Source organism: Tripterygium wilfordii, chromosome 14 (genome assembly GCF_013401445.1).
Source record: "Tripterygium wilfordii isolate XIE 37 chromosome 14, ASM1340144v1, whole genome shotgun sequence".
NCBI lineage: Eukaryota > Viridiplantae > Streptophyta > Magnoliopsida > Celastrales > Celastraceae > Tripterygium > Tripterygium wilfordii.
The window spans coordinates 11027912-11053001 of NC_052245.1; the positions used below are offsets into that span (position 1 = coordinate 11027912).

Below are 25090 nucleotides of genomic sequence, written 5' to 3' on the forward strand. Positions count from 1 at the left end.
ATATAAACCGTAAATGGGATATATAAGAAAGAATACATGAATTTTCGTTTTCTTGGGCCAATATAGCACCCATTTTAAAGAATGTACAACTCTTGCAAAGAAATTTTTTTTTTTTGGTTATTTATATGGTACGAAGATAATGACTAATAATATTTTTAGGTAATTAATTCGTCTTGACAATGTCCATTATTGAAAAAACATATTTCAATACTTGTCGTGCTATAGGCAAAACCAAAACTAAATTAAAAGGCCGATACATCAAAGAAAAAGAAATATGCTTCTTTGTTTGCATTCTCAATCGAAATCTCCAAATGACGTATCAAACTGCCTAAGTCTAGCTCTGGCCTATCCGTCTACTATCGTTGACTGTTGCAAACGACTAAACAAGAAGAGGATTAAGGGCTTAGACTTGGATAGTTGGACTGGATGGATAAAGGCCTGAAATGTTTTGGTTTGGGGCATGGTCACTAAGCCTATATACCCCATTTTAAAAAAAAAATTATTCTATTATACATATTTATTAGAGATCCGAATGCAACTACTTATTTAGAAGATATGTGCGGCATAGTCTTTATTTTATATACTAAATCATGATTATAACAAATAGATATAAAATAAAAAATGACCAATCACATGAGAGAGGTAAAATAGAGTTTGAATTCATTGGCTCTTTTGTCATGCGAAGCACAGTTGCTCGAAAGTAACAACACCTGCAACCTCCGGTTACAATGGAGTACTCCAATAACCGTAACTAGCACAATGGGTGATGATACAACATTATCAGAGCAGATAAAAACCCTCTTTATTAGCTAACCCTACAAAATATGAGGCCCTGATAGTCTGATACAACCCATAACAAAACTAACTTTCACACGAAATATAAAAAAATCAGCCATACAACAGAACTTCGAATAGCAGCTATCAGATCACCCCTTGTTCATGCTGATTTTGTTTTGCCCGGCTTCTTCTTGAGTTGTCTCCTTGGAGTCGAGTTCTTCATGCCTATGAAAAAGAGTAATGCTCCCAACAGCGCCAATTCCTGCAAAAGGGTCAAGGAATAAAAATATCATACATCATTCTTAATCTCAATTCTTGTCCAAACCCGAATAAGAAAGAGAGGGAACACAATCAGCTCCCATGGCAGAGTAAATGTTAATTGCTAACCTGAGTGAACTTGGTAAAAAGTTGATGAAATTCTTTCTTGTCGGCATCATAGTTGTAGAAATCATACAAAAGGGGAGTCAGGAGAGCTTGATGCAGAAGCTACACAAGAAGGTGGCAACACTTTCATTAGGTTATCTTGTTGATCTATTTAGTCCAAAACAAGATATAAACTAGCTTGGTGGAGCTTATATGCTACACCACCATGCCCAACCAAACACCTAAAATAAACTAAGCCTATAATTTAAAATAATATACTCAAAGGAGCCTATTAGAGCTTCTAAGGTCCTCATTCACTTATATCAATTGCTATAGTAGCTTATAAAGTAACTTAACGCTTTAAAATTACCAAACACGTAACAATGTTTAGCTGATGATCTAGCTTATTTTATATAGCTTATAAGCTAGTTTATAATAAGCTCCACCAAAATGAAGACATAGAAAGGACAATACATACCAAAAGAGAAGCTCCAAGATTGCTGCCAAATATGAAGAGGAGGCCTCCAATGCCCTTCAATGTGATGGCGGTAGCAGCTATAATCTTCATCTGTAAAACTCATAAGCGGGAATAAATTTGAATAGGCTATGGAAATGTACTTAATAAAGATTCATCCCAATTGTCAAGTTCAAAGAAACGTTAGTCACGTATGTACTCACTTCAATTTGTGGTAGTTCCATCCCTGTATGGGATCTCACATGGTTCGAGAAAACATTGAATTTGGGTCTTAATGCCTTTGCTGCTGGCCCACCATCTGTACCAAATTCATTAAATCTGTAGACAAGAACAGTCAATCAGTACTCAAGATATAAATAACACAGTATAGTAGTTGCACTATTGAAGGACTACAAATCTACAATTGCAAGGATGAATGATTCACAAATTGTGCAAAACTAACCTTGATACATATAAAGAACTCAATACACTCAGCATAAGTCTATCAATCATGTGGTGAGCATAAGTGATAAACATACAGAACTCAAACTAAGAGAGATGAAACCACAAATTCAGTTGTAAGGAACTAAGGAGTATGAACGGTTATTTAATGGAAATTGTATAACAGCAAAGCATAATACCTACACTCAAGTTCAAGTAGCCAAAGAAACTCTGGCTAAGAGAGATGATGATACATCTCTCTTGTTGTCCATTTGTATATAAGAAACAAGAAAGATAAATACATAATGCACCTTAAAAGACAACTGGTAACATTCTACATATCGTTTTGGACAAACTTAACAGTCGTAATCATGTACATTTGCATAAATAAGGGCCAACCGCCAACCTTTTGCTTCTTAAAAAGGTTAAACATTGTTATCAGTATAATATTAGAGAAACAAGAAAGAGAAAAAAAAGATGTCATTGTGGGTGATGAATAAATGTCCCATTTTGCAAGGATGAAATAACTATCATCATCATCATCATCCGAGCTTTTATACTAAAAATTTGAGGTTGGCTACATGAGTGTATATGAAAATCAACGAGAGCCCACTATGTGTATTCGTTTCTACCATAGTCATGTCTTTTTATGTATTTCTCCTCGCTTCCTACTCTCTCATGTACAAATTCTTTTTATTTTCCTCACCGCTATCTTCACGTTGTACATATCCATACCATCTTAAACAGTTTTCTCGCAACTTATCTTTAATTGGTGCAACTCATACCTTAGATCTAATAATTTCATTTCTTATCCTATATTCCCTCTTGTGGTCACACATCTAACGAAGCATTCGCATCTATGCTACATGCATTTTTTGGATATATTATCTTTTAGTAGCCCACTCAAAAACATACATCATCGCAGATCGTATAGTTGGCATAAAGAATTTTCATTTCAACCTCAAGTGAATCTTTCACATAAAACTCCGGATACACTCCTCCACTTTATCCACATGTTTTTTATTTTATTAATTACATCTTCACTAAGGTCTCCTTCATTTTGGAAAATCAAGCCAAGATATTTAAAAACTTTACTTTTTGTTACTTATCTCTCATCTAATTCAATCGTTTGTTCATTGTCTTGTATGTTCTTAAATTAGTCATACTGAATTTAAATCCTTTGGACTCTAAGGGCTTGCCTCCATATCTCAAGCTTAAGATTATTCACTTTTTTCAGTATTTGCACTACGAGGACCAATTCAAAAACACCTAAAGAGGTCCATGAAACATATCAAGAAAATGGCCAATTTCAAAAACCGATTCCTAGAATTAAAAGGCCAAAAACCTTACTCCGATGTTACATATTATACCTTAAAACCTCGTCATCAATTGATTCTATGAAGAAGATACACTATGAAATCATTTCCTCACAAAAGTCAATCACAACACTTGGGTATCATTTGACAAAAGAAAATTATACTGAAATATAGAGGTAAAAAATTATGCACATAGCACATATATCACCACGTATAGGACTCAAAATTTTGGGATAAGTTCAGAAGAAGATTTTTTTGTCACTTTTCTCCATTATCTGAAAACAGCTAATCAAATAATTTCCAAAATAAAAGCACGAAAATTTTCTGAAATCACTCGATGACAAAAATACCCCAAACGGCTACCTATTTTCCCTGACAAAGTGACAATATTATCCAACATGCAATATAAGTGTCTAATGGAATGCAATGGTATACTAATAATGAAAATGGTGAGGCAGACCACATCCATGAAGAATGAATGGAAACTCAATTGGACAAATGGAATTCACATTAGAGTAAAATCACATGGAATACACGCAAGATCTATAAAAAAAGACAAAGCTAAAAAAAAAATGATAACAATCTATAAAAAAGAACAGATCCTTGAAACACTGAAAAGAGACATATGATCAACACTTCAATAACAAATTAACATTTTTGTAAATATCAAGGCATAAAAATAAATCAAAAGAAACAGGAAGGTTTCCCATTAACAAGTACAGTTTCTTAGATCATTTTTAAATTCCAAAGGCAGCTAAATAAAAACAGCAAACAAAAGAATCAATTAACTCACTAGATCTAAAGTTACTCCATTGAAGCTGCGGTTATAAAGCCCTGAGTGAGAGCCAACTCTCGGATAGAGAAAAATAATCAAGCAAACACCAAAGATCCAAAAAGCATCACTGTTTTTCCTTAACTTTTCTAGGCATCCAAACATCACAACCTCACTTAAAATCGACACCACATCACCACAATAACGACGATAACAAGCATTTTATAAAGAAAAAGGGAAGGAGCGGATCTAGGGGCTTACTCTTGCCAAGCAGAGAGAATGAAGACCGAGGCGAAGAGAAGTCTCCCAGCAAAGGAAAGAAAAGCCATAGATGTATACCACCGAGAATATCTGAATCTACTAAGACGATTGTAGAAATCGAGACAAGCAGAGAGATAGATGCAGCAAATCAAGGGACTGCGTTTCCAGAGAGGAGGGAAAATTTTGGGCCGATGCCGCTCTCTGATCTAGCGGTCGAATCCCGCCTGTGTTTGTATTTGAGTTGACTCGTTGTTAGGATTTGACACGTATCACGTGTGTGACGTTTAACACGTCGGTCAGCCAATCAGATTGGTTCGTTGAGACCAGAAGTGATGACGTGGTTAATGAAGCCTTAAAATTGATGACGTGGCATGAGGAACAAGGGAGGAGTTTTTTTCCAAAATAGCCCTGACAGAAATAATATTTTCCAATATAACATTAGGATGAAATTATTTCCTAATATATCACTACACGCCATTCACAATGACGTGTTCTTTATAAAATTACGATCACGCCATCAGATATGACTTGATCAAATCACGCCAACCTAGTTGGCGTGACCATTAAAATTTTTTTTAAAAAATTAAGTCACGCCATTAGTAACGGCATGACTATCCTAAATCTTATCTGAAATGTCGAGCGAGAATCCCCAGCCACACACGTTTTCACCTTATCTCTCCCTCTCCCGTCTCTCGTCCCCACCCGTACCCCACAAAAAAACCAGAGAGCTTTTGGTGATACAGCCACCACCAACGGCCCACGATAGACCCTCCGACCGGTGAAGCAGCTACCAGCCACCTGCAGCCTCGCTGACCCTTGACGACGCCAGCCGAAGTCCACACCCATGGAAGATTATCAAGAGGTATGGGAGTGTTTAAAATTTTTTATTTTTTTCTATAAAATATATGATATTTATTTGTTGTTTGAGATATGATATGGTGTACTTGTGGACAGTTATGAAATAAAATTTTGAAGATTCTTTGTAATTTTAATGATGTCCTATTGGTTATATGTTTGTAGTTATGAATGTGAAATTTTGGTAGATGGGATATGTTCATATTATCATATATAGAACTGATATCGTAGGTGTTAAAATGCTGAAGGAAATAATATGGTTGTTTGTAAAATGACACAATTATTATATTCTAATGTAGATTGGAGAATATAATGACGTCACGTTGAAATCGAAATGCAAACTTCCAGTTTGAGGATGATTTTGATAATAACGCAAATTACAATCCATCCATACCATGCAAATAATTGGTTGGGAAATCGCAGCAACATTCTAGACGAGGTTGGTGAGGGACATCGATTTGAAGAGGCTATACGCCATGATGTTGAAGCTACACCCCACCATGAGGGTAGATATCTTGTAGGTCCATCACATCGACGTGGTCACTGGTTGGTTTTGTGAAAGGTTGGTTTTGAGATTTTTCGGACATGTGGTTGTAATTTTGTTCATTCACGCCATTTGGAGTGGCGTGAATGAACAAAATAATTACATAATTTTGTTCATTCACGCCACTCCAATTGACGTTAATGAACAAAATGTATTAATCACGCCTACAATGTAGGCGTGATTAATATCAAAATCTGATGGCGTGAACCAAAAATTCCATTAGTCACTCCATTTGCAAAATTGATCACGCCATCTTTAATGGCGTGATCGTAAAAATTTTACAAAGAACACGTCATTCTGAATGGTGTGTAGTACTATATTGGAAAATAATTTCATCCGAGTGTTATATTGGGAAATATTATTTCTGTCAATGCTATTTTGGAAAAAAACTCAACAAGGGAGTTTGTTTGATATTGGAAATTGCCTGTCTGATCTTTGGTTTGGTGACTAAGCGGAGTCTACACCAACTTTCAATATTTTTCATTGAAGTTTTTTTCTTTTTTATAAGGAATTTTTATTTTTTGTATTTTTCCTGCTTTTTTCATTGAAGTTTGAGTGGAAAAATACCTGAAGAAATATGAAAAAAAGGTTGCCTGGATTGTATAAACTTCTCTTCCTTGACATTCAATTGTCAAACCATGAGAATGGGTGGTAGTGCTCGTTGGTCAGGTTGTCTGCCCAGGACCTTTAGGTCAAGGGTTTCATTCTCACAAAAGGTTAGAATTTGGATAGTTTTCATCCGTTGTGATGACCTTCATGCCCATCGGATATAACTTAGCGTATGATTTATGGGCCTTTCAAAAAAAAAAATTGTCAAACCATTAATCATGAAAATCAAATGATATGCATTGTCAATGGATTTAGCGTTGTTTAATTGGAAAAATCTGTGGGCTGAAAGGAGCACATGCGACTAAATGAGCTTGTTCTTTAAATAGAAGTAGTGGCAAAGTGTCTAATGGAAGGGCACATTGTTGAGATCTGAAATAAGTTACTTAATTGCCAAGAACTATGTCATACATCCAGCCACTTCTATGTTTTTTTTCTTTTTATTATTGACATAGGAACCCTAAGGTCCTGGATGGAGCAAGAAATTCATATGAGGGGCCTAAAGATTTATAAGGGATTGGGGGCAACGGTCCTAAAAATTTTTTAGAGCTACTAAATGAAAAATTACATAATTTTTCATTAATTATAACAAAATCAAAGTTAAAAACAAAAGTATTAGTGAATATATAAAAGACCGTGTATTTATATGAAAAACACCGTCTCTTTTTTCTTTGTAGCTTCGCCCCTTGGAAACTCCAGCCGTATCTCTTCATGTGCGTACCTGGTAAATAACACCCAAACATGAAAATTTTTGCATAATTAACCATTTTATCATAAATCCTTTGAGGAGTTGAATCTTCACTTACTTTCGGTTCAATTTAAACGTAGCATGAGATATTGTACTTTGATGGCCTGCTCAATTTAAATCACATTACTTTAAAACAATTGATTTGTACTTTAACCCCCACATTATGTTCTTTAACCCAAAAAAAAAAGAATGATGTTAGGAAGACCGATCACGTCTTTCGAGAAGCCAATCGTTGAACCGGCAAGCTTCCAACTTTAATATTGGAATGATATCTTAATTACTAAGTTGTAAGTACAGAATTTCATATGCATCATGTACATGAAATCCACGTATTCACTTAGATCAAGTATGTCAAACTGATCGATTTTTATCATTTTCGATATTGGACTCCCTTGCAATTTGGCTCTCTGAAGTCATTTGGATGTGGATTTTATGACGCTTTTTTTTCTATTTCTTCCTTGCAATGGTTTGTCTTTGGTATTTCTTCTTGTCCTCGGGTCTTGCTTACAGAAAAAATAAAAACATACAAAGAAATCGATTGTTTTTTTCTTCATTGTCCATTTGTGATTTGTCCTAAATGTGATTTGAAGTGGCGTTTGTCGGGGCACATGATGGGCTATTTTCGGGTAGCGGTTATCTTTGCTTATTCAGATAAAATTCTCTCAACAGCAGCGTATTATTGACATTTTTAAGACCCAACGACCAAGACGCGGTCTTTCTCTCTCGGTGTCTTTGTTTTAGGGGCTTGTATTAAGGGGCTGGAGAGACCCCAAGAGTCTGCAAGCCCTGCGAAAGCATAAACTCAAAAGAAGAGACAAATGGGTTTCTTCTCCTTCCTCGGCAGAGTCATCTTCGCCTCCATATTTATCCTCTCTGCTTGGCAGATGTAAGCTCTCATTTATCTGTTTCAGATCTGAATACTTCACTGGGCTACAGCTCATTAGTAATGTCTATAGTGGATTTTTGCATTGAACCACCTATCAGATCTGGTTTTATCTGCTTATGTTTCAGATTATTGTATATTGTTGAGTGGTGATGACTGAATGGCTTAATGGATTGTTACCAATGACCTTTCTCATTGTTGTTGTGGCTGTTTCTATTTTGAATTGGAATTGTTGCTTCTCTTGTGGGTTTGCAGTTTTCTTCTATATTTGAATGAGACAACTATTTTAATACCTACTCTGCTTTGGAAAATATTCTCAATAGAGCAAGGCCATATAATATAATTTCTGGTCCTGTTATCTCTTTCGTCTGTTAACATGTATTTAGCATATCTTTTGATCGCTAGTTTAGTCAGATACCCATTGAGCCTATCAAGATGTACTGAAGAGGCTTGTGGGATTTGTCTATGATGAAATCTTGGTAATGAAAAGTAAGATTTGTAAACATTTATATTTGGATTGGATTTTTTTTTCTTTCATAGGTCTATCTCTGTTAAGAGTGGATGACTGGGAAACTACTGTAGGCTTGCGGAAGGTGTCAAAAGTGCTACGTAAAAGGTTATAAAATTAGGATGCATTCTATCTTATTATCATTTGTATCTTTCTGAAGTCAGGGTCTTAGTTTGTTTGTACTCTGCACCATGATATCTAAGCATGGGCGGCACGTTCCAAATATGACACTCAGGATAAGATGTTAATAGGATATCTGTTGTGATTTCTTTGATTACTGTAGTGCTGTAGCAATTACTTAAGTTATCTGCTGAAGATTTTCAAGTTTAGTTGCGTAGGTGCTAGATGAGGAATGGAATGGGGGGGGGGGGGGGTCAAACGACAGTGATGGAAGCCGTCTTCTCATTTCTAAATAAGTGTGACTTGAAAGGTCACTCACTGCTTCTACAAACCAAACCCCATTCGCAATGAAAGTAATAAACCATTGAAGTCTTTATTCCCTAAAACTCAACATCGACACCATTTTTCGAACTGTCTTGTCTTTATCATTCAAATGGAGATCTTTTAAAGACAGCAAACTCTAGTTTGATGAATCTTCCTAACTGAAATCTGAGTCTCTCAGTAAATTTGACAACCAAGTGGAATGTTGGCGTGCTGCACTATATATATATTGAATAATCTAGTTAATATCAACTGTTATAAATGCTAAATGTGACTAAACTTGTTATCAAGGTTTTGCTAAATTAGGCTTTAATAAATTTGATTCGAACTTTAAGAAATTAATCAATTATCGGAAACTTACAATACTGGCAAAGATAGACCATAGAATTTTATTTTTTAAAGCTTTCAACTTAATTTAACCAAACTAGGAAAATCTCTGGATATAAGTGGAGGAAATGAGAATCAGAGACTGATCTGCAATTCTTATGTTTAATTTTGGCTCGATGACTTAATTTTAGTAATACACTGGATGAGATCGAAGAGATTAGAGTTAAGCTCCTTGTCCTTAGCATAAGCGACCAGAAAATAATTATAGCTTGACACCATCTATTTCATTGTAGGAGTCTACTGGTGTCTAGTTGCCCTAAACCGTCCCAAGTCAAGTTGATGTCCCTTGTTGCTGGGGTTTGTTCTTCTCTTTTAATTGTCATATAATATGTGTTTGATAAGGATTATTATTATTTTTTTGCCAAATTTGATGCATTATTGACATCTGGTTAATTTCATTCATTTGAAAACTCTCTCAATGCGGTGGATGGGGATGTAGAGACTCATATTGTTCTTTGTCATGTGTATCCATATGCTAGGTTCAATGAATTTGGCGATGACGGCGGGCCTGCTGCGAAGGAGTTGATCCCCAAGGTCACTCTTGTCAAGAAACATCTATCCTCTACGTTGGGGATAAAGCTGCCAACTATTGATGTGAGGCTTTCTTCCTCAGCTGTTAATTACTGGTGTATTATTTCGTCTTAGAAAATGTGCTGCATGCCTGCATTACATCTCTATGATTTGATAGAGTTCTTCTCGCCTCGCTCTTTATATATATATATTTTCTCCATACGTTGCTGTGTTCTATACAGGCTAGATATTTGGCTGCAGCGTCTCTTGTTCAGAAAGGTATCGGAGGCTTCTTATTTGTGTTTGGCAGCTCTCTTGGCGCTTATCTCCTGGTCTGTATATTCATTCTGTCTTGGGTCTTTGAATGGCTGCATTTACAATGTGAACCAGTTACTATGAACTTCAGCAGTTGTTACTTATTTTTACTGAATGCAATATTGATTTTTCTCTTTTTTGTTTTGCGGCAGCTTCTGCACCTGGCACTTTTTACCCCACTTCTTTATGACTTCTACAACTACAGTCAAGAACAGCCAGAATATTTTGCTCTCTTAAACGACTTCCTGCTGGTTTGTTTTAAATAATGGTTTGTCTTACATTATATTTTGGCCTTTACATGTGGAATCCAGTTCCAGTTGATTGCTTTTGTAATTTTTTTCTTCTCCCAGAATTTTGCGCTTTTTGGTGCACTGCTTTACTTCATGGGGATGAAGAATCTGATTCCAAAGAGGCAACTCAAGAAGAAGGCCCCCAAGGCAAAAGCAGCTTAGATGTTCCTGAGAAGCAACGATTAAATGTCGGATTCTTCTTGCCCGTATCCAGATTTTTAAGGTTAAGGATGTCAAGCAGCCATTGCCCAGAATTATACGGAATTGTATCGCACTTTCCTTTAGAAGGTCGGATTGTAATTTTCGAGTTCTAGAAATTGCTACATTGATAGTTCAATGTTGCTTGTTGAGATCGTTATTTTCTTAAGGAAAACAAAAGAACGGATTGAATACAGATTTTGTTTTACTATGACCACTCTGGGCTACGATATTAATTAATTTCATAATATATTGCAATTTGTTGCATGCTGATGATATTTTTTATTATTATTGGGCAAAGAAAATGGGCCGTCCAATTGGGCTTATGCACCACCCAAGTAAAAATAAGTAGTCGAGCAAGGAAATTTTACTAAGCAAAAAAATCAACTGCGAAGAATTTGACTTACAATGGACTTGAAGCTACGACACCGTTTCGTGCACTGTACAACCGCAAACAAATAGAAAACTCCTGCGCTTCGCTCTCCAAGCTGCAAGAACCGATTCTTGAACATGGTAAGTCCTACTAGCAACTCCTACACTTCGCTCTCCTCTCTCTGCCCGAAACCAATCAAATTGACAAAATTCTTGTGTTTTCTCTCCTTTCCATCAACGTAGGATTACTTGAAAACTGTGGTACCTTCACAGCTAGTCGCCGAACGAGGCTCCAGACTCGTCGTTATCAACCCTGGTACTCTAAAATTTGACCTATGTTGCGTATATGCGTGGCCTTCGAAACGACTTGCGAAATTCTTTAATTCACTAGGTCTGCTTCGTGGTAATGTCTTTGGTCACTTTCGCAGGTTCTGCAAATATCAGAATTGGTCTCGCTCAGCAGGACACGCCGTTTAACATTCCTCACTGCATTGCTAGATATACCGATCAAGTGCCTAGAATAAATGTTATAGATCAGGTTTAACCCTATTTTCAAACAGCTCGTTTTGTAGTTCCCCTATTTGTTTTTAAATTCCTGGATTTTTTTTTTGTTTCTTGATGTCTCGGATTATCTGTTGTCTGTTTCTTTTTTTAGATGATTAGTTCTCAGGTTACGACGGCACAGCATGTGGAGCGTGAGAAAGCTTATGATATTGTGAGTTACTTTGCTATTATGTTCTGTATTGGACATTTGTAGAATCGCATGTCTGTTCATTTTTTTTTCTTTTGCCTTTCTTCAGATTGCCTCGTTGTTGAAGATACCTTTTCTAGATGAAGAGGTTGGAAACAATTCTTTCCCGCGCAAGGTATGCAAGATGATTGAAGCAATTGTATTTTAGTGTGATTGTCGTTTATATATTCATTGAAACATCTTAGTCTTGAGTAGTGTATGAGAAAAATGCCAAGATATTCACTCATTATCATTGGCAATTTTGATATTTGCGTATGGGCTTCTTTATCCTTATGTAAGATTGCTGCTGAAAGTATGTTGTGTATTCTTTGCATGATCCTATCAGTTTGCATATGTGTATGCGGATGGTTTGATTCTTATAATACGGATGATTGCTGCTGAAAGTATGTTGTGTATTCTTTGCATGATCCTATCAGTTTCCATATGTGTATGCGGATTGTTTGATTCTTATAATACGGATGATTGCTGCTGAAAGTATTTTTTGAATATTTTGGATGATGTTAGGTTGCTAGCAGTTTCCTTATGTATGTGGATGTGGCTTTGTTGATGCTTATATATATAAGGCTGCTGCTGAAAGTATATACTATATAGCACATTAGCACATGCTTTGTGAGAAGCATAAAAAAGGGGGATGATTAGTGTCCTAATTCCTAAAAGAAATTATTTGTATCTGGTGAGGAAAGCACTTAATTACTCCTGGTTTTGAAAAAGTTCATGCAGCTTCTATAGTTGTGAGTTTTGACGTCCCATCTCCCTCTCCTAAGTGAGGGTAGTGCATTTAGAGAGTACAGGTTGAAAAGCATATCGAATTGTTAAAGGCATTATCTGGTTTCTCTTGGAATTCGATGCGTTCGATGAACACTCTAAACAATGGGAAAAAATGTCTTTGTGTTAGACTGGATGTATTCTATAAAAAAAGAAAAAGAAAAAGAAAAAAAGAGAGGATAAGAATTCTAGGGTAGGGGTAGCACTAACCGAAGATAAGATGCAAGAAAATTGGCTAAGATAGTTTGGGCAACTACAACATCAGTAGTGCGTAGAGTTGAAAAATTTCTAGTGGAATATGCTAAAAGAGAAGCGAAAGACCCCAAAAAAATGGATCAAAGTGATAAGAAAAGTCACAGACTATATAGGATTTGCTGAGAGTAGCTTTTGATCGGATTGAATGGCAAAAGAGAATTAATGTTATGGATTTTTACTAATGTTCATGGAATTATGCAGCCAAGCTAGCGTTTTTATTAAAGGTTTTGACAATGATGATGCTGCACGAGATTAGCATCCAAACACAAAACAAGGTTGAGTTCTGTTTATATTTGGTCAGTAGATTCCACCAATAGAATCGTTACCCATTAGGAATTTATTTCATACGGATTTCCACAAGTTACGCGAGGTTATTATCCCTTGAGACTCATTAATCCTTGCTTCCTATTTGATGCTGTTGTTCTTGTCTACTTCCATCATTTGTAATTAATCCCTTTCAAGGATTGAAAATCAGGTTAGAAAAAAACTAACTAGGATTGATGTATAACTTTTGATTCCTGTATAATAGGTTTCTTCCCACACAGAAGGTGCTTGTCACCAATTGGTATGCAAGTGGTTTATGCTTGAATGAATAAATCATGTGACTGATACCTTACCTCACTACTTAACAGGAGGTTAAACAGTTCTGCCTCTTTTTGTTGGCCCATAAAAGTTCTCATTTGAGGGATATTATCACTGTTTGGGGCCTTTGTTTTTTGTTTTCTCTTTGAATCCCACATCCACTCTTGTCTAAATAACAGACTTAATTGTAATTATTTTAGTTAGAAGAATTTCTTTTCAATAATTGGAGAGTACTAGGGAAGAAGTATGTACTTCCTTTCTAGCTAGAAGTTATATATTCATTTATTTTGATTGTTAACAGTTTGGAAGTTATAGTTAAATGAAAAATTATGTGTAGATGGGACGTGTTGATGGGTATTATCCACAAAGTGGCAAGAACAACGCAGCACTCACATGGACTGACATATATGAGATGGATACTAATTCCTCTCTCCCATTTGGTAACAAAGTCTCTTCTTTTCTTTTCCTTTTTCACGCCTTTGCCATGCTCTGTATACTTTTCTTTTGAGTGTCTCAATTATTTTCAAAATTATGTCTAAATTAAGGTCTTATGATAATTTTCAAGGCGTACCTGTTTTAACTGAAAGTGTACTTATTAAATTTTCCTCATTTCTTTAGTCCATTTTAGATTTGGAAACCGTATTCCTGCTCTGAATGATTTTAGAAGTTTTCCCAAATTTTTATGTTCATTCAGTTATGTGGTTTGGATGCCTTGAGCTTAAAAAAGTAATGTTTTGTGGCTTCCTTAGCTTATAGGCACACACTTCAATGATGGTTATAATTGTTTGTGGTTATATGCTATTAAGAGAAAAAATGGATTTGATACAAATTTTGTGTGTTAATATGTATGCCTGTTTGTGGCTTTTATGGATTTATAGATACATTTCATGCAAAAAAAATGTGGGAATGAAGAGGTTATACTGAAAATTGATATCCACAAGTTAACTAGTTGAGACATTCTTTATATCTTTGGAACAATTATCCATATATATTGAGAGATTGATGCTTCTTTCGTTCATACAACTTGAGTAAAGGAGATAAATTATGAGCGCAACCAGTGTAGTGTATGATTGTAGGTTACTGCAGAGAGGTTGAGGGAAATTCTAGTAAAATGACTCTCTGACCATTTATGATCGATGCTGCAACTTTTTGGGTAATAAAGATTTGAATTTTGTGCATTTACTTTATGTATTGGTTACTTCCAGTGTATTATTCTGTGTATTGCTAAGATTCGTGGGGGGTTGGGGAGGAAGGGCCTGCAAGTGTAAAATGGCATGACGTGGCTGTGGAGCCTGGTCTCACTTGTCCAAAGGTACACTACATGGTGTTCGGGGATCGAGACAGCATGTTACATTTGTTCATTTACTTTATGTATTGGTTACTTCCAGTGTATTATACTGTGTATTGCTAAGATTCGTGGGGGTTGGGGAGGAAGGGCCTGCAAGTGTAAAATGGCATGACGTGGTTGTGAAGCCTGGTCTCACTTGTCCATAGATACACTACATGGTGTTCGGGGATCGAGACAGCATGTTACATTTGCTCATGATGTTGTTCTTTGTTTTGCCTTAATGGCTTCTTTCTTTCCCCCTAATGATGATGGGTGGAGAGGGGCAAGCAACGTGAATATTTTCTAGTTGCAAGAGTATATTTGTTTTATTGTTTCTCCTGGCAACTGAATTACTTGCACTATCTGGCATGAATGTTCTTTGTTGACTGTAAGCAATGTGGGAACTGTTGTGGTCTGCTATGACTAACACACGTGATAGACATCTTCTTATCCTTCCTCTCAATTGTCTCTTCCCTTCCTTGTCAACACTGAAATCTATTGGTTAAATTGGCCAAGTTTCATGAAGTTGGAATCTACTATTACATGTTTTAAACAGTTTGGTTTTAAATTTAGCTGAACATTGCCTAGTATATGTTAATTTCTTTTGCAGACAGTTTGGCAAATAAAGATTGCGTAGGTGAGGTATCGGACCATCATAAAGGTGCTGATGTTAAGGAGCTTAGTTCAAGTGAACGTAAATTCAGAAAGTTCATTTTTGGTGAGGACGCACTAAAAATATCCCCCACAGAGCCATATTGCTTACACCGTCCTATTCGGCGAGGTCACTTCAATATTTCACAACATTACCCTATGCAGCAGGTACAGTCCCCATGTTAACTAGGTTCCTCTCCATGAGGATCAGATTTCCATTACCATGTGGCGTTTTCAGCGAGAAATACAGAGATTCAACCCTTCTCTCCCTTTGTAATATCTGCATAATTCTTCTCATGTACTCCTTGACGACTTTTTTGAAAAATTTGCTTCATTTTGTTTTTAATGATTTCAATGGTTCATCACGTCGTCAAGTGCCAAATTCAATATCCATTAATTGTATTGCAATGAAATATATACGGATTATGCCGTTATTTATTACCATTGTTTATATCTCAGGTACTTGAGGATCTGCTTGTCATATGGGACTGGATTTTGGTTGATAAACTGCACATTCCTCACAGCGAAAGAAGCATGTATTCTGCAATTCTTGTGTTGCCGGAGGCGTTTGATAATCGCGGTACTTTTAATCATACTTTCTTTCTCTCTGTGATTTTGACAGATATAGAAACTACTCTTTCCAGCCTTCATATTTTTTTTATTAAGACTTGTGTAATGGTTGAGAGTCTATTGCTCCGTTTGGTAGAGCGGAAGGGTTGATTTTCAATGCTAGCGGAAAAGCTATGGAAAAAAAAGCTGAGCTTAAAGCTGTATAAAATGCTATGAAGTGTTTGGTGAACTAAAAATTGACGCTAACTGAAAAACTGTTAAAAGTAAAGTATTTTATAATATTATATTTTATGATTTTTATATTAAAATTTGTTATTAAATTTAATCTAATAATTTTTTATATCAATAAATTTTTTTGAGAAAAATATCAATAATATTTAAATTATGAATTTTTTTATATCAATATTAATAAATATTTTCATTATTATAAATATTTTCATTATTATTTTATTTAACTAAATATAAACTATTTCACGTGGACCCCACTTAAATTATCATAAATATTCATAATATGCCCACGTAAACACAGCATTTCACGTGGGCCCACTTAAATTTCTTTTAAAAAATAAATAAATCAGGTACCGCTCAAAAGAAGCTCCCGTAGGGAGCTTCTTTTTTTAAGGGAATCTGCTGGCGGATTCGCTGATATTAATATATTCTTTGGCGGAGCGGATCCGAGTTCGGATCCGCTCTGCCAACAGGCGATATGCTATTTTAGTGAAAATGTTGTTCTGTTCTTCTGTGGGATTTATTCATTCTAGAAAGAATTTGTGGCTGTACCGCATGTGTTGGAACCTGGAGATATGTTAAACTTCAGAATGTGCTATTGATGATTTTAATTTGATACAATTTTTTTGTATTTAATTAAAAACAATTAATATGCCTTCTTTAATGCAAACTTATTCATGCTAAAGAGGTTCAGAAGGAGATTTAGGTGATAAAAAACGTAAACAAAAGAAAAAAAAAGGAAATGAAAAAAGTAAAGCCACCTGAAAATTACCCCACTCTCTCTTCCTAGCCTGTTCTCCTATGCATCATATGATGTTTTATTTGCAGTTCATTATTATTTTTTTCGTATTTCTGAATCATGCTTCAGTTTGAATGTTATGATTCATTGTGGTTGAAGTCCTCTTAAACTTCAGATTGTACATTTGGGTGTCCTTTAGGAATTGATTTTCGATTGCTTTCCAGTTTAGGTGGTTGCAGTGCCTTTGCAGTTATGGTGGGTTTTTATCATAATTTCATACTACCGCTTCTACAAGTCTTTGGAATAGCTGCCTTGCATTGTGTTTTTTCTTCAGCATGCTTCCTTTGGTTTTTAGGTGTAAAGACGGCCTGGAAGTTGGTGATGAATTATCTTATAGTTCCATTTCTTGTTACTTGCTCTCTTTTTTTAATGGAAAGAAAAATTCATTAAGTCCAAAGATGGTGCTCAAGATGAATTACAGGGATGCTAGAGAGATGGCCTCTAGGAAATTATTACAAATGCCAGAAGGCCCAGAACACTATTTTGTACTACAATGATTTGATAACAATTGTCAACCGTATTGGCAAGGGAAAGTAATATGATCCATTGTTTTTTGACTGTCACATGCAGAAATTAAGGAAATCTTGTCTTTGGTGCTACGGGACTTGCGATTTAGCTCAGCAGTGGTCCACCAAGTAAGCCAGAAACTAGCCTTTTGCATTAACTGTTTAGTTCTGTTTACAAGCTTGTCACTTAAATTGGAATATGTGGCAGCCAGTTGAGAAGTTAAAACCGATATTTTTATCATGTCGTTTTTAACATGTCATAGCCTCATAGCTTACTTTACTTCTGATATTGAGGATATTAAATGGCGTTTCAAAAGGTCATGGCCTTTTTTTTTTGGGGGAGGGGGGGACACAGAAAGAAATAGTTTTTAGGATTGGTTGATGCTTAAACCAACTGCCAAAGGAGTCTCAACTTTTCTGCAGATATCCTTATTACTTAAAAATTATGTGTATTACACGCCTTTCAAATTTCCATGTGAATTGACTCATACTTGAAGATATGACAATTTGTTTTAATGGTAATCTTTCAATAAATAGTATCTTGTAGTACACATTAGCTTGACCTCCAATAGCTACATTGATTGATACTTTTCCTATATGCATTGAGGTTATGGGTTCAATTCCAGAAAACTTTTCCCTTCCTTGACCTTGCCTCTACTAAAGCATCCTTGTGCACAGGAGTTCACCATTTTTATGTCTGTGTGTACTTGTTTTTGGTCCTTTTCCAATTCTTTTATGCCAGATTTCATTATATCTTGGCATTCATGTGTATATATATTGCATTAGAATAAGGCTTTATGTTCTCCTTTTTTTTGAACTCAGTTGCTTCTCCAAATATATTATATATGATCTTCGAATATGATGATGTTCTTGCTACTTGACCAGGAAGGTCTCGCTGCAGTTTTCGGGAATGGATTATCAACAGCATGTATCGTAAATATAGGTGCACAGGTGACATCTGTCATTTGCATTGAGGTAAACATAGTTTCAGTATCGCCAATATCCACTGGACGTCCATTTCTTTTTTCCCAGTGGCCAAGTATTTCACAGAAAAGTTCCTTAACGTCTTTGTTTCTGATTTAGAGACCAATAGACAGGTTTTTCTTTTCTTTTCTTTTTAAGCTTGAGGTACTTGCTAAGAAACTAGAAATTGATTAAATAACAAGCTGAACTGCTGAAGTGTGTGATAGTTTACGTGTATTATTATTATCTATCTTAACAAATGTCCTTAGGCTTAGTTGGCTGTCCAATGTTTAGCAAGAATGTCTTTTGGGATGTAAATATGTAATCGACTCTTTTATCTTGTAAATGATCCTTTTCTTGGGTGGCACTCGCTTGGTGCTGCTGAGTAGTTAGTAATTTTTTATACATTGGAATGAACTGATTTTTCAAAGATCACCTCCCCTCCTTTTCATGCTTCCTGGTAGTAATCATCAGTTCTGTGAGTGAATAATGGCTCCAATGCGAAGAAGGTTTCATTATTGTGACAATAAATGCTCTCTCTTTTGGTGTTCAGGATGGAGTGGCTCTTCCAAATACAGAAAAGACTTTATGCTTTGGTGGAGAGGTGGTGATTCTAGTTCTTATCTTTTGAACTCATTCTCGAATTTGTTGGCTAAAGAATGTGAAGATACTTATTGTTACCGCATCTTCATTGACTGATTTAGACAGTGTTCCATTCAGTTTCTTTGTGAAAAAAGCATCTGTTCATTTCCTTTATGATGTCCATCCATGTTAGTCAGATTTTATAAACTGCTCCTTCAATAATCAGCGGATCATTTGTTCAAGAAAACCGTAGTGAAATAACCACTGGAATTACTCCCTTACAACATCTGAATTTGTGGATGTCAGGATGGAAACTTACAACCCCCCTTTCAAAAAAAAAAAAAAAAGAGAGGACATTATCCTTTTCTTCCTTTTCCTTTCTTTTTAAAAATCCTTGCAGTGATAGGATAATAATGAAATTACAAATATGTGGAGATTTTCACACGAGAGAGAGAGAGAGATTACTGCATAGTGGATAACTAAGGAGAAGTGCTCATTTAAGGACACTCACAATCAAACTGTGGAATGTTAATCACGCATACTGATATGCTTGGTGCTTTTCATGTTCTGATAAATTATAATATTCTTCATAAAGGCTCCGCTGCTCAGGGGCAGACCGGCAGAGTGTTGCACAAGGTTATGTAAAAGATGAGCCCTTTGGTTCTACACTTCAAATTTGAGCCATCTGCTTTTAAGTTTCATGTGTGTTCTGAGTCCATTTAAAGCCTTTTTCCTCATATTAGATTAGAAGTTGTTCCTAATTCTTCATATGCCATGCATGATTTGATGGTGGCTATCTTTCTTTTTCAGACGTGTCATCTATTTATTATTTCTGAAATTTCTTTCATGTTCACAACCTAAATTTCTTACTTTCAAATTTAAATGATTAAAACGATTGTGTGCTAGTTTTCAGGACATATCAAGATGCCTTCTCTGGACTCAGAGGCATCATCAGACATGGCCTCAAATTCGCACTGACATATTCCTGAAGCCTATAGATCTATTGATGCTTAACCGGCTAAAAGAATCTCATTGCGTGATAAAGGTGAGTTGTTTTCAATTCTTGATTCTTAAAAGGTTTATTGTGATACTCCATTTTATTGACAAACGATTATGCATGTTTTATTTTATAGGTAACAATTTAGAGCTATTTGGTCACTATTTGCGACTTAGTACCTTATTTTCAATTAAGATTATTAGTATCTGACTTATCAGGAAAAAAAAGACCTTTTACTATCTGATTCCAATCTGCTCATACTTCGTATTGCTCTTTCTTTTTGTGCAGAAATCTTGAATTCAAATCCTTTGCCCAGTTTGTTGTATTGATTTGCAGTTAGCTCTGAAACTTACTTGCATGTATGTTCTATGCGTATCTTAAGAAAGGATAAATGTTTGAGCTCTATGAAATTGAGGTAGCATGAAAACAATAAAGCGCTGTTATTTTATGCAGGTGGATGTTGTATGTTATTGATATGATCTTTTGGATTTTAGATGATCATAGAGAGAGATCTTGTGGATGACTCCCTGCCAATCATGATCTTCGTCATGTTCACCAAAAGCATTACTCCCTAACAATTTGGGGTCGGCTACATGCATCTATAAGAGAATTAGTTTGAATTCACTATATGGATTCTCCTTCACTTATTTGTTCCTATCTAAAGTTGTGTTCTCTATTAATCCTATAGAGTCCATATCATTTCTTATCACTTCCATTCATGTTTCTTATAACATTCCTCCTCTTTCTAGTACCACCTATTTTCTGAACTTTACTGGTCACTTCACTAACTTCTCTACGTTTAACATGCCCAAACAATGTTGGACGATTTTACTTTACCTTATCCTCGATTGACTGAGACATAGAGGATAGTGTTAGCAATATCTGTATTTTTGCATGTTCTTCTCTTTTGATGGATTTATTTGCTGATATTTGTCATCAATTGAATTGCAAATTCGTGTTTCTGTAACAGAAACTCTTTATATGTTGCTAATCCTACATCTACACGCCATAAAGTTTTTGTGTAATTGTTTTCTTTTTTCAGTTTTGTCAGCTATTTTGCTGATAGTTCTTAAAATAAACCTGTACATACATGCTAAAGATAGAATTTCTTTGAGTATCACCTAACATTCTGCTCTGTAACAGCTTCATTTGTTTCCTCTCTACAGGAAGGGGAGCTTCATGCTGTTGCTGTTGTTCATTCTTACGAGGACGGCATGCCAGCTGGATCTCATAAGACAAAGCTGACTGCTCTTAATGTATGCCTCTCGTCCCTGAAAGTGAACCTCTTTTTTCCCCTTTCTACCTTTTCTCCTTGAAGGACTTAGCAGGACTTTGTTGTTGATGGTTTGCTTTAAGCAGGTCCCTCCTATGGGTCTGTTCTACCCAATGCTTTTGGTTCCAGATGTTTTTCCTCCTCCACCTCGCTCTTGGTTAGGAATATTCTGAGTTTTACTGCTGACCATATTCCATAGTCTTGCCAAGCTATTATGATTGTGTTATTGTCATTATTTACTTTGGCAGGTTTCATGATTACGAGGATATGCTGGAAGATACATGGAATATGGAATACCCAAGAAGACCTGATATGTCAGATGGCTTATATCCTGGTTCTAATGCCAGTTTACCACTGTGGGAAAGTTATCCAGTTTTTCCTTCTAAACCAAAAAAAGAAGAGAAAGTTGGCCTTGCAGAAGCCATAACTACTAGTATACTTTCGACAGGTAGCCTCTTGGACTCATTGTTTTGTAAACCGTTTGTTACTAGTTGACTAAATTGTCTGTTGCTATATTACAGGTCGTATTGACCTCCAGAGAAAGTTGTTTTGTAGCATACAATTGGTAAGCGTGGGAAACAATTGTAATTCCATATTTCTTTTAGATGAGATGAACTGATATAGTACTGTGTTCTAGATTGGTGGAGTGGCTTTGACAGGCGGCCTTATTCCTGCTGTGGAAGAGAGGTTGGTTTCACAACACCCCCTTCCCTCAATTTTTTTGGCCTTTGAGGATTTGTTATTTTGTTTTGACTCTTTGTTGTGCGTACGATCTTCATAATAAGCAATTCAATAGCCCTGCAACGTGATTTGGATGTATTACAAAGGTCATAAATGTAAATGTTTAATTGGAGTATTAGACAATTCTCTGGTCTAACCTGTCAGTGAATCTTTACCGTCAAGAAGAGTTATGAGTTCTTTATTTGTTTTGGATCACCTGTTGTATTATAGAACTTCAACATATGTATTTGCTTTATCTCAAATTTCTTCGACATAATTTATAATTATGTATGGACTTCTGAAGCTGCCAGGTGACTAAATATTTTGTTCTAAATGCCTACTTTCCATCCATTTGCCCAGATCCTAAATAATGTTGATTATAGCAAATGAAAGAGTTCTTTTATTTGTGGATATTGTACAGTTCATGGGTTCAAAACGGTTCTTGGGAAAGTATACTCGTGTAAATGTTTTTTAGAGACCAATATTGATTCTTTCTGTTTTTGATTCCAGTGGATGATAAGTTTTTCTTAACATTCTTGTTTTCCTTTCCTTTTGCAGAGTTCTACACACAATCCCTTCTAATGTAGCAATTGATACTGTGGAGGTTAGTTTTGTCTTGGTTTCTATCCTTCCTAATGATTTTGAGCTTTTGTTTGTGTTTTGGTTTTGTTTCACTAATGGCTCAAGAAGGCAATCTGCTCAGCTTATAGAGCCTTAACTCATTACCAGGCACTCATACTCTTACTTAATGAATGGTGCTCCATACAATGGTTTGTTTGTGATAAGCATGTCAGATTTTCTTGTTCTGAGTGCGTTCTTATTTTGATTGCTATGTTGGCATTTGAGAACAAGCCAAATCCATTGGAGCTCTTACATGAGGTATATTTGGAAACGCTCGTGAGATGATATTTAAAAAAAAAACACCTTTTAGAAAGCATGTCAAATGGAATTCCTCTTCATTTTTTGTCTTTGTTATTGCAGCTGTGGCCAAAGTCTGTTTCTTCAGTTTTTGGTAACAAAGAAATCAACTCATAATTGTCAATTTTCAAATTTCTAGTAGTAACTGTGATATTTGATTCACGAACAAGTTATGTGTATTCACGTAGCAAATATTAGGGATCAAAAGAATCTGGTCTTTTCCATGACTAGATCCAAAGTACACATCCCACATTCAAGTACATCACTTAGAAAGCTATATCTGCTCGCAGGTATCTAGAACTAAACCGACATGGTATATTAAGAATGACATCTTAGCGCATATTAACTGCTTTTGCTGCAAGACCAAATAACTATATCCATTGCAATTGCCGTGGATCCTTGGTAATCACTTCAGGAGGAATCTGTGCAAGTATTAATTGTCATACAGACATCCACATATTTTCGTTCTTATTTCATTATTATTATGATTCACCCCGTTGACTGCGAGATTTGCATGAAATTTGACCGAGACATGCATCATTACTCAAGTAATGTGATTTGAAGTACCTGAAAACATGGAAGGGAACCCCCTTCAAGGTGGCCCGCATCAGACACTTACTCCCCCGATGCTAGCAGCCTTCCCTTCCTCTTTTTTTTTTTTATTATTATTTAAAGATAAGTCATGTTTTTTTATTATATACTATTATTCTTAGCACGAGAGGACTCGAATCTTGTCCTGATTCAAGTCCCAAGGTAGGTCAAGAGCTTCTTGTTCCCACAAGCCTCTATTACTTTATGTCTAACGGATGGATAGCCCATGTTGTATGGATTAAATCCTCTCCCACTCAGATACCAGTCTACTCTGCCTATTGTGATAGTTTGGTACTGACATTGTCTGACATTATTTTGTTATAAATATAGGTTTTGCAACCCAGAACAAATACGTCCTATGTTTCTTGGAAAGGTGGCGCGGTGAGTACTTAGCATTATGTCTTTATTGTTCTGTTTTTTTGTGCCGTTGTTGGTCTGCTTAGATTTAGGCGTTTTTGTGGTGAATCTCTGGAAGCTTGGGCTCTACTTAGATGATAGAAATGATGGTTCTGAGTTTTTTGTTTATGACAGATCCTTGGAATTCTTGATATTGGTCGGGATGCTTGGATTCATAGAGAGGATTGGATTCAGCAAGGAATTCATGTTGGGACTGGAAGAAAATACAAGGACTCTCATTATCTTCAAGGACAAGCAATGTGTTATATAAATTCTTAAGGTGACTGGCTGCTCCGATTTACTTAATTTTCGTCTTTTGAGTATGCATTTCTTGTTTCGAAGTCTTGCAGTTTCTACCTCTCTGGCTCTATGTCCTTTTTAGGAAAGCGGAATTGAAAATGTGCCTGAATCAACTAAAAGCATGGCCCATCCTACCTTCTTGCTGTATGTACTGGTTTTGCATCTCACTTTTAGATTCAGATACTAGCTGGCTGCACCCCAGGGAATATATTGTTCAATCTTTTAAGTTTTATTTGTCCAGCTACTTGATAGCACGTACTCTTCTCTTGTTGTGAGGACTATAATATTTTAGCACCAATACACAAATCCAAGAATTTCACCGGTACACCAAGCGCATCTGAGCTAATCTGTTTCACTTTCTTGCGAGGTCCTTTTGTGGAAACTAACCCATATGGGTTCTGCTGGGTTTTGTTCTCTTCACAACATAGATTTGGAGCTGAAGTCTCTAACATGAGATTGAACGTCGGAACTTGTTAGCGTTTTTTGTAAATTTTAATTGAGTACCTAAGGAATGGATTTTGAGCTGAAGTCCAACATTGGATCTTAGTTAAGTATCGTCGCCTCTTTATTGAAGATTGTACTTTGGCGGATAACCTTTACCCTGTTATTCTTCATCACGAAAATTTTCTTCCATAGAAGGTATATTTCAAAGGTGTTACAAGATCCCACATCGTAAATAAGAAGAAATGGAATGAAAGAGTTTCATATATTAACGGCGTGATACCTACGGCGGGAGATTAAAAGGGCCGGTTGGCTAAATATGCCACGCTTACCCTTGTCGGTAAGTGCTGTATGGCTATCAAGACATATGGCCGGCATAATTTATGGAACCTAAATAGGGTTGGCTCGCTTGGCCGACCCTCCATCTAAAACCA

At 36.0% G+C, this 25090-nt stretch overlaps 3 protein-coding genes and 1 non-coding gene across 5 annotated transcripts; 3 read left to right on the forward strand and 1 right to left on the reverse strand.

The window, feature by feature from the left end:
• Nucleotides 1-634: 634 nt before the first annotated feature.
• Nucleotides 635-4594, reverse strand: LOC120014687. Its single transcript, XM_038866710.1, has 5 exons — nucleotides 4385-4594; nucleotides 1819-1933; nucleotides 1619-1708; nucleotides 1165-1263; nucleotides 635-1039 (listed from the first exon to the last, which is right to left on the reverse strand). The coding sequence occupies exons 1-5, from the start codon at nucleotides 4450-4452 to the stop codon at nucleotides 938-940; spliced, it is 474 nt and encodes a 157-aa protein (XP_038722638.1). The 5' UTR covers nucleotides 4453-4594; the 3' UTR covers nucleotides 635-937.
• A 3163-nt stretch (nucleotides 4595-7757) lies between these two features.
• On the forward strand, nucleotides 7758-10886 carry LOC120014512. Its single transcript, XM_038866482.1, has 5 exons — nucleotides 7758-8023; nucleotides 9836-9950; nucleotides 10109-10198; nucleotides 10334-10432; nucleotides 10532-10886. The coding sequence occupies exons 1-5, from the start codon at nucleotides 7956-7958 to the stop codon at nucleotides 10631-10633; spliced, it is 474 nt and encodes a 157-aa protein (XP_038722410.1). The 5' UTR covers nucleotides 7758-7955; the 3' UTR covers nucleotides 10634-10886.
• Nucleotides 10887-11101: 215 nt separating this feature from the next.
• Nucleotides 11102-25078, forward strand: LOC120014867 (actin-related protein 9). Of its 2 annotated transcripts, none has more exons than XM_038866972.1 (21): nucleotides 11102-11182; nucleotides 11285-11357; nucleotides 11470-11579; nucleotides 11697-11756; nucleotides 11842-11907; nucleotides 13732-13834; nucleotides 15332-15540; nucleotides 15832-15952; nucleotides 17540-17604; nucleotides 18361-18450; nucleotides 18992-19042; nucleotides 19934-20065; nucleotides 21184-21273; nucleotides 21377-21447; nucleotides 21539-21738; nucleotides 21812-21855; nucleotides 21928-21977; nucleotides 22569-22614; nucleotides 23850-23900; nucleotides 24051-24195; nucleotides 24583-25078. In XM_038866972.1, exons 1-20 carry the CDS (start codon nucleotides 11180-11182, stop codon nucleotides 24192-24194), a joined length of 1779 nt encoding a protein of 592 aa, XP_038722900.1. In that variant the 5' UTR covers nucleotides 11102-11179; the 3' UTR covers nucleotide 24195; nucleotides 24583-25078. The 2 variants fall into 2 exon arrangements, with proteins under 2 accessions (XP_038722900.1, XP_038722899.1); XM_038866971.1 differs by lacking the exon at nucleotides 24583-25078 and adding an exon at nucleotides 24298-24540.
• LOC120015823 lies at nucleotides 24954-25080 on the forward strand. Its single transcript, XR_005471838.1, has one exon. It is a non-coding gene; the product is annotated as a U11 spliceosomal RNA (small nuclear RNA).
• The last annotated feature ends 10 nt before the right edge of the window (nucleotides 25081-25090 follow it).